Source organism: Pimephales promelas, chromosome 14 (genome assembly GCF_988280905.1).
Source record: "Pimephales promelas chromosome 14, fPimPro1.hap1.1, whole genome shotgun sequence".
In the NCBI taxonomy this organism is placed as follows: domain Eukaryota; kingdom Metazoa; phylum Chordata; class Actinopteri; order Cypriniformes; family Leuciscidae; genus Pimephales; species Pimephales promelas.
In genome coordinates this window covers 24,623,927-24,636,911 of record NC_142782.1, presented here as the reverse complement: position 1 = coordinate 24,636,911, position 12,985 = coordinate 24,623,927, and the positions used below count along the sequence as shown (strand labels likewise).

Below are 12,985 nucleotides of genomic sequence, written 5' to 3'. Positions count from 1 at the left end.
TATGTCATGAATTACTCCCCTTTTTGACCATTCTGTCATGAATTATTCACCTTTTTGATCAAATCTTTATAGCCTACCACTTTGAAACTCAGAAAAGTTCATAAAGAGAGAGTGAAACTAATCCATATGAATTGAGTGGTTTAGTTGGTATTTTCTGAACAGAATTTTTATTAACAGATTATATTTGATTAACTTTTTGATGCGTCAAGGTGTCAGTTGTGTACAGGGCCTGAAGTTAACTTTTTCACAATATTGTTCTTCAACTTGTAAGAATGGGCTATATGCACGCATAAGTTCCGCATTTGACGTAAGGATGCTCGTCCATTTCCGGTTGTGTAGATTAAAGCGGAGGAAAACCGGAGAAAACGGGATTATGGCAGAGTCTTCAATATTTACTGTCCTCCCGTCTTTGAAACGAAACGTACATACGTTTAGATGTAATTTTATATATAGTTATGTTTATTTAATATAATTTTAAAAAGAAGCATAAACATAACGAGGGGTGTCTGTTTTATCTGTTTTTGTGACTAACGTTTCATTAGTATAACCATGGAGTATAAAATTCAATATAAACTATCGGTATTGCATTGGACTCTTTGATCGGCGGAAGTTATCGAGCATCCTTAATCCTTCACCGGAAATACCGCCGTGCATAGAGCCCATACGCCATAGGAATACACATTTAAGTGCTGTCAAGTAATTAACACATAAAGGGGGATACACAAACATATAATGGCCATAACACACAATAAAACGAATATGAAAACACCCAATATAAATAAACAAACACCTCAAATGATACTATCAAATGACTTCACTTAATAAATTATAAAAAACAAAAGAAAAGCAAGCAAAATAGTCCTTGGCCCGATCAGCGGAATCATATAAATACGTCCAATGTTTCCACTCGAACCCCTTTTGATGGTGCACCAGCTCACGGGACTCAGACGTATCAAACAAACAAACAAAAATAACGGTAAGAATGAACTTAAACTAAACGTTAAATGGTGTGCGCACTTAACTCCAAACGAAAGTTTAAATAAAGTTTATTAAACCAAAATAATGTTGTTGTGTATTCTTTACTGTAAACAAATTCCATTAAATAAAAAATCAAACTGACCTGACCCAGGCTCACCAACATCCGCCACAGTCACGTAGACAGGTCTTTAGTTTCAGGTCAGGTTTTTAATCCAAACGTAGCCAGAAAGGGCCTCATCTTCTTTCTGATCGCATGAACGTTATGAAACAACAGTCGCTGTCATAAGTCAGCCGCTCATGAACATTGCCGCCAATTGTCCACTTTGTATTAAAATGTCTTACTTTTCTTTTTCTCATCCTCCTCTTTTTGTTGGTTGTTTGTTTCAGCTGGCCTCTTTACCCCAGTAATGTGCCGCCACATTTAGCTAAAGTCCAACGTAATTGGCGGACTTGTTGAAATGTAAAAATTCTAATGAATCACTCAATTCTCATGGGCTATTAAAGATCGACACCCGCATTTGGCAGGTGGTCGGGTGTTTTAATTTCAGGCCCCGGTTGTGTAGCTGTCAATGGAACAACAGAAAGCACAACGATTTTCATTTGAGTTCTGAAGTTTAACGAAAATCTTACGGGTTTGGGGCGACATAAGGGTTGGTATGACAATTTTCATTTTTGTGTGAACTATCCCTTTGCGATATAAACTTTGTATCGTAGCCTACATAGACTGTAAAGGTATCGTACACTATGGATTAAGTTCCCTTTCCCCTATTGGCTGAAACATGCATTTTGTGCCGCAGTTCCTGTTTTGTTCTAGGGAGGGCGCAGTTTGCAAAATAATGCAGACTGCAATGACCATAGTTTATGCACTAACACTTCTCAGGCCAGTGAGGCCACAAGCATTAAAATATGTTCATGTTAGAATAACACAGTCAAATGCACTGTGAGCCAAATGTTTGAGATACATTTCAGATATATATTTTCAAAATCCTTCTGTTTACATATGTAGCTACAATGCTTAGTAAAGCAATGCCAACAACTTGAGTTTGAATGTTGCTAGTGATTTTCTGACACTCTTTCATTATTTTTTAAATAGACCTCATAATAATTATTATAATTTGTTACATATAGTGCTTTTCTGGGAACTCAAAGCACTTTACATGGAAGGGTGAATCTCCTCAATCACTAAATACCGAAATCCAGGTTACCAATAAGATTCAAATGTAAAAAAACAGTTGGTCAGCTCAAGATTATTTGCTCATTTGGGCTTTAGATATACCATTACAACAGAAATAGCTGATTTTACTAATATTATTCTCTGTGGTATTTGTTCTCAATGGCTGATTAGCCAATAGTTCACATGAATCGGCTACTGCTAATGAGACTGTGAATAATTGTAAATGAAAGACGTATAAGTGTCATCACGCAGTTCTTTGCACATTGGAGTCACAGCATACATGACTGCTAAACTTGATGCTTCATAGGCAGCGATATTACTGAAACAGGAAGGAGTGGCACATTTATGCATTTTGTGGGTATGAGTAGAGAATAGATTAACTAAATGGATATTATCTCTCAGCTCAACACTCACACACATGCATATAAAAAAGCAAAGAGCATCTAAAACATTTAACAAAACATTTCCAAAATGTTAGCAGCTTGCACATCTGTCAAAAAGAGTCAGTCGTGTACAGCAAACATCTATAGGCTATGAGCTTACAGAAAAGCTTTAGGTGCATATATAATCAATGTCAAAATAATTATTTATTTAGACAATAATATTAGCATAATTACATGCAGTGACGTCACAAAACATTATAGGGTTTTATAGGAATTGCAAAACCATAAACATAAAATCTAAGTGCTATGAAACCAACAGGAAATGTCATATAATGAGGTCAGAATCATTAGTGGTTACTGTGAAGAGAGTTTAGACATTTTCTCTGGGCTTTTACTCTTCTCCATTTACAGGAAATGTGTAGTGATTGATATCTAGGGGGGGAAATGCTGATCCAATAAGAAATTAACAACATAACATTTTAGAACTTAACAACAAATTGATGTTTAAAAATTGACAGAGGGCTTTTTTTTGCGGTAACGAATCTTTCCTCTTGTTTGATAAGTGGGCTGAGGCGTTGTAGACATCTCCCTATGTCAATAAGGATACGAGGAACAAGCTAGAGCTTGAGGATCCTTAGATCATGTGTCTAAAGTGAGCATATAATGATCAAGTGATCACACCTTTTTGTCTTTGCTACTCTCAGTTGTTATTTTTTTATTGGTTATTATTTGAATTATGAAGTTCAGCTTGTGCAAGTTTCCTCAGACTCACCTGACTGTCTGTTGATAGTCATTAATATGCTGTCAACCAAAATCTGTCTATGACCTTGCCCATATAGGAAGATTTGACCTAAAAGCAAGATTTAACAAGCCAATGGAGCCTGAAAAATACTGGCCTTGAAGATAACGGTGAATATATTTCCAAATTAGGTCATAACTAAGGAAAATAAAATCTCCGGTGTCAGAGACTTTGTTGCGGTTGCACATGATGTGTTCACTGACTGAAGTGCTAATTAGAAGAGTCAGTCTCATGTTTGTTTACTCTTATTGCATTTAAATAACTGTACTGTTTAAAGCTTTGCAAATAGCCTATGAATCATGAGTTGAGAAGGTGCTGCTCGGATTCTTTGGCTCCAGAAACATTTTTCATTTGTATAAAAACCATTGTGTGCCTACATTCCCAAAATATACCGGTAGTTACTCGAGTAGAGTTTTCACATTTTAATCAAAATATAGGTTACAGTATATGAGGAGAGAGAGTGTGGGGAAGTCATTATAAACTTCTAATTGACTTTCAGTGCCAGCCACCGCAATGCAAATCCAGCCACAATTGCATCCCATGTTTCCTGAAGCTTGATTTGAATGCAAATTTGCCTGGACATCCATTTTGAATACGTAGAAACTAAGCTCAACATTTAGAGCAAGCACACGTGCACTGCACAGATGTGGTTTTGCATGTCACAGATTTGTGTGTACCTTTTCTTACTGATGCCGGCGTTTCCATTGCTCCGTTTTGTGAATAATGATTTTATATACAACCTTGTTTTCAAGCATAATTGAATGGAAAGATTGATTGCACCTTTCTCAGTTGTAAATCTAAAACCTCTCAGTATAAACTCGCTTGATGCCTGTTTATAGAGTAACTGCCAGTACCAAGTCCAAGAAAATATTGATACTATTATATTCATGAAGCTTTTATTGTTGTTATGGATAAAGAAATCAAATGATATGACTAAATAATTACAGCAGAAGCTGAACTGACCTATCAAAACGATAACAAATTTAGGTTGTGCATCCATGTATAAACCAGGTGGCCCTTGTATTGTGTTGCTAAATACCATGTTTTGTCTTATGAACTGAAACAGGAAATATAGTTTTAGTTTTCAAAATGAGAGGTTGGGTGGGTCTGTTTTTATAGAGGCCTGTGCATGTAGAGTTCTCATTTGTTATCTTTGTCATAACATAACACTAGAGCACTAGCATAACACTAACATCTATCTATCTATAGATGCTAAAACATAAATATCACTTTGTATCAAGAGATCTATCTACAGAAATAATTTATGTTACATGAAAATCTAATAAAACTATTTTTTTTCTATTTATTGTTCTATTGTGCTGAGAAATAAAATAAAAATGCTACATGTACACAATTATTTATGTATTTTTACTATTTTAGTAAATTTAAAGGTTTTGGCACATTCAATGTGAATACAAAAACAAACAAAAAAAAACATATATTTTTTTATTTTTTGACAGCCACGCGGGCAGCACTAGAGGGTTACACGAACGATAATATAATTCATGTACAGCAGTCCCATTCATTATTTTACTTGTTTTTCTTTCTGTCAAGTCCCTCGCTTGAAGTGTCGAGAGGGTGTTAGTAGTTGTATCGCTCTAGTAGTCTAGTGTTCTGTATTCTTCCACGCGGTGCCCTCCCCTACAGGCGTGTTTTGACTTGACAAAGTTGCGCGTGCTTCCTGGTTTGAATCACTATGACCTCGTCCTCAGGTACGCTGCAAAGTTCCAACAACAACACATTTCAACTTGTCGGACCTCTGTGCTCTACATTCCCAGTGGCACATCCAACCAGGGATTAAACTTTTGCGGTGTTTTTTTTCCTTTGCGTGTTTCACAACTCTACCGAGATGCATTTATACTTCAACTGTGGGTGAAGCTCGTGCCTACACCCGCTGTATCAGGAAGAGTCTGTAAGAAAAGAGTCCGGCTTCTTCAGACCAAACTGAAGCATCCACACTGCAGCGTGCTTTATTAGCAAAGATGTCTGATTCAGCGTCCAGTTTTCTGCATATAGGGGACATTGTCTCGCTGTATGCAGAAGGAACTGTCAATGGTTTTATAAGCACACTGGGGTAAGTGTCTTTTCTTTCATTGACTTCTCTGTCTTCCTGCCTGCCTTTACCTCAGCCCAAGACCCTGCACCAAACAGTTTTTATGTTCAGCTGACATGCAGTAAACCATAGCCTGCCATTTGAATCAATCAATTTTCATGTTTGTTAAATAAAATTGTATTTTTAGTCTTGAGATTGCAATCTTTGTTCTTTTTCTCTGACTGTACTGTGGCTTACTTTTACACTTCTCTTTGATGTGTTTAAGTTTATGGTTTGGAAAGAGAAAGAGCACACAGGTGTGCAGTTAAGTTACAGAGTAAGTTAACAACCTAGATTGTGAATCATAATATAATATAAATGGAAATATACAATGAAGCTTGTTAGTCATGGAGAGGGGAAAAAAATTATTCTCATTGTATGAACTATTCAGCCCAAACCATTACTGTTGTTTTAATGTCAGGAGGAAATACCACCCCTGTTTTGGATACAAGCCAGATGCAAGAACAAATAGATGGAGATAGAATGGAGCAGATAAAATAGATGGAGCATGCAGGAATGGCTCTCTGAAACCGCATTCAGAGGCGTCCAGGGTTTTCCCATGGGCTATTTCAACCATTCTGTTTGATGGGCTCACTGAGTGTCTTATTGAACTGGCCTGGCAGCCTAAACATGTTTTAGCCTGTTTCTCAGAAACCCTCAAAGGCTGCAATAATTAGATGCAGGTTACCCGTGGGATATTGCCAAATATAATGGAAATAATATTATTAGACCTTTAAAGCAACTTGGCAGAGTGTTAGGACTTTATAATGTAAAATATTTAGCAGGATATCTTCCACAAGTGTCTAGAAACAAGGGCATTCACACTCCAGGCCAGGAATGAAGCTCTTTTAGAATTTGTGACCCATAATTATTTATGGCGACTGATATTGCCGTGCCTCATAAAGGCTTTAGAAGAATTTTTTTATTGAGATGACTCTGTGTGTGTGTTTACCTTCCCAGACTGGTGGATGACCGTTGTGTTGTGGAGCCAGCTACTGGAGATCTAGACAACCCTCCCAAAAAATTCAGAGGTATTTTATCATTTTTTTAAAATAATCTTTCACACAGCTTAATGTACCTCTAGAATAATGATTGAATAGCTCTTTGTAAGTCTTGATTCTGATTGGTCAGTTGCACGCACAGCCTTTGATTGATAGCTAGAAGTTTGAGGGGAAAAAAGAGTAAGACATAGTACATTAAATATGCTAGTTAACTTGTATCTATAAAAACTTAGATTGCAGATTAATAATAACAATGTTAGGAATATTTTAATATTATTGCAGTGTTTATCTCGTTGCTAGGCCATTTGTGTTGTGCGTGTAATGAGTTGACTATTTTTCAACTCGAATCAATATTTCATGTTTTATTTTGATACAATTTATAATGTACTTATATTATTATATAGTTTATTACAATTTTGAATTAGCTTTTTATATTTGAAGTTAAGTTAATTTTTTTTGTAATTTTATGTTCTATTTCTATAGAACATATAATATAATTTTATTATTTATTTATTGTATAATTTTATTGTTCTATTTGTAATTTATTTGTATTTTAGCTTGAATACTTCTTGTACTTCAATTTATATTAATTTCAGTTAGCTGCTAAAGAAACATTTTAGTCATTGTAGTTTATGAACATTGCAGTCAGTCATTTTGTGAACCTCTTTGGTGTGATACAAGTTGTTTAGCAAGCTGCTATTTATACTGTATGTTGTACTATCTGGGTCAGTGAGGCAGATAGATAATCTCTAACCATAACCTCTAACCATTGTTGATCTGATCTACAGGTGATTCAGAAGTTAACTTGATCAAAAATGAATGAATACAAAATAATTTTCTGTTTCAAGTGAAATTTCTATATTCCTCTTCTTATTTTCCTCAAATTCTTCCCACAAAAACAGTGTCTACAAAGTATTTTTGCAGATTAAATCACATTCTTCCAAAACAGCCACACATAAGAAATTAATTGGCTAATACAAATATTATTTAATTGTTCTTTTTTTTATCTAGATTGCCTCTTTAAGGTTTATCCCATGAACCGATATTCTGCCCAGAAACAGTTCTGGAAGGCTAAACAGGCAAAGCATGAGAAGGATAAGATTGGAGATATGGTGCTTCTTCAGAAATTGCAAGTAAGTGACAAACAACTCTAATGTATGTAGATCATGGAGCAGATCCTGCCTTTGGTTTTTAATTACAGCTGTAAGCAAAGACTCTTGTGTATTCAGTAGGTTTACTGCCTTGGACGCATTACATATTTTGACTTTTTGCAGTTCCTTGTTATTCATTTTTTTATTGGTTATGCTTGTATCATAGCATGCAGCTAATTTGGAACAAAAACAGAATGAGGCTGAGAACAAGAAGGTTCACGGGGACGTGGTAAAATATGGCAGCGTCATTCAGGTAGGAACTCACATTTGATAAAAAAATTATACCTGTTAATTATCAGTCAGTATGTTTGTAAAAATTGTAAAAGTGTGAAAGTATGTTTTTCTCCATACATGGATACATTTCTTCAGGACATCATTACCCCATTTAATTATTATGGCAAAACTTTCAAAACCAGGAGTTAAGCTCTATCAAACAGCAGTCTGGTCCAGATTGTCCGACCTAAGCTTAAAAGCATTTAATCCCTTTTATAGAGGAGTAGAATGTCAGAATTGTGCAATTATGTGCCATAAACCTTGTTTCTAGAAACAAAAGATTACAAGTTATCCTAGTTACCCAAAGTAATCATGCATTTCATTCAAGATTCAAAGCGCCTCACCAACTATGGACTCTAAAAAGAGTTATGCAACTTTGTAACTTAAAACCCCCCAAAGGTTCAAGTCCACATGCTTTTGTGATATGATGCATTTTACAGTGGAAATAACAAGAACAGCTGGATTTAAATGAATGTATTGGGAATTGACTGGATCTTGAAAAGTGGTGGTCTGGAAAATAATGTGTCGGTGTATTTTTCTGGACATAGTACTGTATGTATACAAGAGGAGCTGGGTTGGTAACGTCAGCCGAAAAGGAAAGTCGTTTTGATAAAGAATTTGTTTCTTCGGAATAACATGCATCAATGAATTTTGCACAGTATGTGTATTAAAGGTCACTTTCGATTCTATGTTGACTTTTAAAGGCAAAAGTAGAACTAACATGGCGAGTTTGTTAATGGAGTCACAACTATACCCGCACATCTTTATCTGAGTCAGAAAAGGCAAAAAGAAATGTGTTTCCTCCTTGTTAGTGACGTCAGTTACAGATAATGTGCCTACAGTTATGCCACACTATAGGAAACAGGCCCTTTTCCTGATACTATAGGGTATCCTAAAATAAAAAAGAGCTTCCCATGGCCTGTGATTCCTGTGGCTTACAGCTTCTGCTCAGAAATCCAGCCATTTTGAATTCTTGCACCTGGGAACTATACATGTCGACATTGTACAACTATACATTGTTGACTTTTGTCGATTAAAAGTTTGCTAAGAAGGATTTCCTACTTTTAAGCAACAAGGCGGTCAAGAGTACCCTTAGCTGACTGGGAGTGGCCTTGAATGGGAACATAGCCAGTGTATTATGGGTATTGAAGTTTACTACCCATTTTACTACTTATTTGGCAAAAGAGAAGACATCAGCCCCTTTTCTCGGTTTTATATATTTAGGTAGCACAAATTTAATTTTTTTTTCTGGTTTTTACCACATAGGCAGCCAAGTTTTATTCAAAACTCATTTAGCCAGTGGTGAATTACTCTTTTAAGAATGAAATACCTCTGTAGTCATCAGAAATTGTTGAAAAGCTTTTTTTTTTTACTGCCATCCAGCAGGCCCACAGTAGTAGAAGAGGTGGTACCATACTGCAGCCTCAGCGTACACATTCAAGATATTTGCAAAGATCTATTTTAACAAAAAGGAAATACTTTCTTATTAATAAACTTTCTTACCGGTATAAATATACTTATAGCCATAAGAGGCTTGTTGTTGGCACAATGGTCTTGAGTGACATGCGTTTATAAAATGTTGGCAACAATATGATTTAAGATACAAATGTTCTGTTCATTATTCAGTTTATTAATTATAATAACATTTTTTCCAAGTAATATATTGTATTAGTGACAACTTGTGTGGCTCTCGAAAATCCTGAACTGTCCATTTTGTATTTAATAAAAAGAGTATACACAATAGAAATGTTTATTCTAATAAATGTCTTTGTGGTTTCAGCTCCTACACATGAAGAGTAACAAGTATTTGACAGTGAATAAGCGTCTCCCAGCGTTGCTGGAGAAGAACGCTATGCGCGTCACTCTTGATGGGACTGGGAATGAGGGCTCCTGGCTTTTTATTCAGCCTTTCTGGAAACTCCGAGCTAATGGAGACAATGTAATTAACACACACAAATATATAATCTACTCAACAGTCACACAATATTAACAAGCTATACGGGTGAATCTCATGAAACTTGTCAAGAACATGTCTGGGTCCTATTTTACCCCAAAATCTCATTAAAAAACCAAGACATTTGCATAAAGTTTAAGACTTTTTAGATCCATTAAGATTTTTACATTATGACATTATCCCCATTACTTTTAAGCCCTACCCACCACCACTATTCTTGACTGTAATGCAAAAAATGATACACATTCAATTATATACCACTATAAAAATATATAAATTATTTAATTAAGCATTTACAGTGGTTAGATAATAAAACTGAAACACTGGCCAATATAGTGTTGGTGGTTTCACGCCTATATATTGGCCTGGTGAGAAATCTTCACTGATTTTACCTTCCATCATTAAGAGTGGAGTGTGAAGGTTGAATTAGCAGAACAATAGCACAGCTGTACATACAATATTGCAATCCACTCAACATAATGAGAGACAAATCAGAGTTCAAAAAAAGACAAATAGTTGGTGCCCGTCTAGCGTCAGAAAACGTTGTCTTCCATCAGCATCACATAGATACCCGGCCACTCGGAAAAGGAATGGCTCAAAATCCTTCTGGCCACAATGATGGACTTGTATCTGTCATTCCCAAGACCAATTTAAGCTGTATTGGCAGCAAAAGGAGCTACAGTACACCATACTAATACTGACTATCAAATGAAAGTCTTAGAGAATAATGAGACTCAAAATAAATAAGCTGGATTCCTTTTAATCCGAATTTGAAGGGAATATTTACCCAATTGTCATGAAAATATCACAAATTCAATCCAAAAAAAAAAACTCCATGATCTTTTCAAACAAGCTCCACTTTCTTTATGCAATATATATATATTTTGCTGTTTGGGTGCAATATAACAATGACAAGCTTTTATAAGATTCACCTTTATACCCAAAACACCTATGTTCTTTAAAGGCATTTACCTCCACACCCAATTACATTTCATAGTCTATACAAATATTGACACACATACTCCATGCACATAGCCCACATACAAACGCACAAAGTTAGGTAAATGCATGCAAATGATCCTCTCGCAGGTTTACTGGGCTAATCCGTGTTTAAATGTTTGTAGATTGCTTCTCCCTTGTGTAATCTGATAGAGATGTACATATTTGCTTTTCAGATATCTGTGGCCATGACAGTCATATTAACCCCCTCACTGAATCGTTTGTACTCCATTTCAGGTGGTAGTTGGAGATAAGGTGATCATGAATCCTGTAAACGCTGGACAGCCTCTCCATGCCAGTAGTTATGAGCTTCCTGATCACCCAGGGTGCAAAGAGGTGGGCTTGTTCAAGAAAACGTGATCAGTTTGCTTTTCTTTGTCATGGGATTGTGGGTGATTGTAAGCAGTCCAGATGATTATTAGAAACATTTACTTACGGTTTAACTTGAGATATGCTGTTGCAGCCATCTCCAACATCAATACATGTTGTCTGAGATTAGTAATGGCTCTGTAAAGAAAATTGATAAGCCGAAATGAGTGCTGTGTGCCATTGTCTTTTTCTAATGTAAGACTGCCACCTGCAGATCAACTCTGTGAACAGCAACACCAGCTGGAAGATCAATCTGTTTATGATGTTCAGTGACCACAAAGATGAAGTCCTTAAGGGAGTAAGTGCAACGGACACGTACAAACCTGTGCTGTGTTTAATACTAACAAATCCATGCTGTTATTTTGCTGCTTTTGAAATAAATGCTATTGCATGTTCACAGATGTGGGACCTTATGTTTCCACATCTTTATCAAGTTTTATGCTATATATCCAAAGCCAAGCCAGTTATGTTGACATTTCATCATAAAAGTCACGGATGACTGTTCTGTTCATGCAAAGGGAGATGTGGTGAGACTCTTCCATGCAGAACAGGAGAAGTTTCTGACCTGTGATGAGTACAAGGCAAAGCTCCATGTGTTCTTGCGCACAACTCTGCGTCAGTCTGCTACTTCAGCCACCAGCTCCAATGCATTATGGGAGGTGGAGGTAGGAGTAACCTCATTCATTAATTTAGTAGATTTTCTGCATTTATTGGTGGGATTTGGATTTGGAAGTGTGTAGGGGTGGATTACTCAAAAGAGCCTATACATATACATACAAATGTATTTGTGTTATATTTAATTATTCATTAAAAACAGATTCCAGTTAAACCTCAAACCGTATTCACTTTATAGCCCTTAATCCTGTAATTGTGGACAAATGTGGGCACAGAGGACTCGGGTGTGATCCTAATTTTTATTTATTATAAATGTTATATCACTGTCTTCGATAAAGTTTTGTCTACCCATTTATGGTGTTTTTTTTAAATTTTGCGGGTATTTTTGAATTTATTTTCTCCAAAAAGTACTATAACTTCTATGTAAATTAATTATTATGTAGTTTTATTTTTTAAACTACATTAAAATATCATTCCAATAAGTTCTTAGAGCTAAAACCTAAAGATGAAGTGAATTTGCTGTCACCTGGTGTCTTATTTTGGCTTATTTTAGAATGCTCTAGTCTAAATTATAGTTTTTTCCATTCATTTCTATGGGTGTCCATTTTTGACCCAAATACAAGATTAAGGAGTTTTTTTCCACCCACTTAACATTGTAGAATTGAGTCAAAAAAAAGCTCAGATCAAGGGAAGTATTTTTAAAAAATAAATCAAAGCTATTTTGCCCACATTTGTCCAGAATACGGTTTTAGGGTTAATACAATAACAGTTTATTATTTTCATACACTTTTGTGTTACGTGTAGACGTTGCTACATGTATTACGTTGCAATATGTTACGTTTAGAAGTCTGTTGTTTCAATCTTTTATATAAAATAAAGGATTAATTATTTTTAAAAAGATAATTTTTCTTCTTTTTTCATTATGAAGGTGCTTTCATAATGACATGTTGATGGTTGTTTGCTTGTTTGTTGTAGGTGGTTCATCATGATCCATGTCGTGGAGGAGCAGGACACTGGAACAGCCTCTACCGATTTAAACACTTGGCCACAGGAAATTATCTTGCCGCTGAGGTTAAACACTTCACATTTATAGAAATCTTATATATGGTTTAAAAATATTAAAATGATTTATGTATTTTATTTATTTGTGTTGCAGGAGAACCCAGGCTACAAAGAAAACATCAATGATATAGAGGT

General features: G+C 35.6%; 1 protein-coding gene across 1 annotated transcript in view; it reads left to right on the top strand.

Annotated features, from left to right (window-relative positions):
- Positions 1–4,992: 4,992 nt before the first annotated feature.
- itpr3 (inositol 1,4,5-trisphosphate receptor, type 3) overlaps positions 4,993–12,985 on the top strand; it is a 32,803-nt gene continuing 24,810 nt past the window's right edge. Inside the window, exons 1-10 of the mRNA XM_089119662.1 lie at positions 4,993–5,408; positions 6,387–6,457; positions 7,439–7,560; positions 7,745–7,831; positions 9,632–9,790; positions 11,042–11,140; positions 11,388–11,471; positions 11,692–11,838; positions 12,764–12,859; positions 12,945–12,983. Of these exons, the coding sequence (XP_088975788.1) occupies positions 5,317–5,408; positions 6,387–6,457; positions 7,439–7,560; positions 7,745–7,831; positions 9,632–9,790; positions 11,042–11,140; positions 11,388–11,471; positions 11,692–11,838; positions 12,764–12,859; positions 12,945–12,983 (996 nt within the window). The 5' untranslated portion in view covers positions 4,993–5,316. The remainder of the gene's footprint in view (positions 5,409–6,386; positions 6,458–7,438; positions 7,561–7,744; positions 7,832–9,631; positions 9,791–11,041; positions 11,141–11,387; positions 11,472–11,691; positions 11,839–12,763; positions 12,860–12,944; positions 12,984–12,985) is intronic.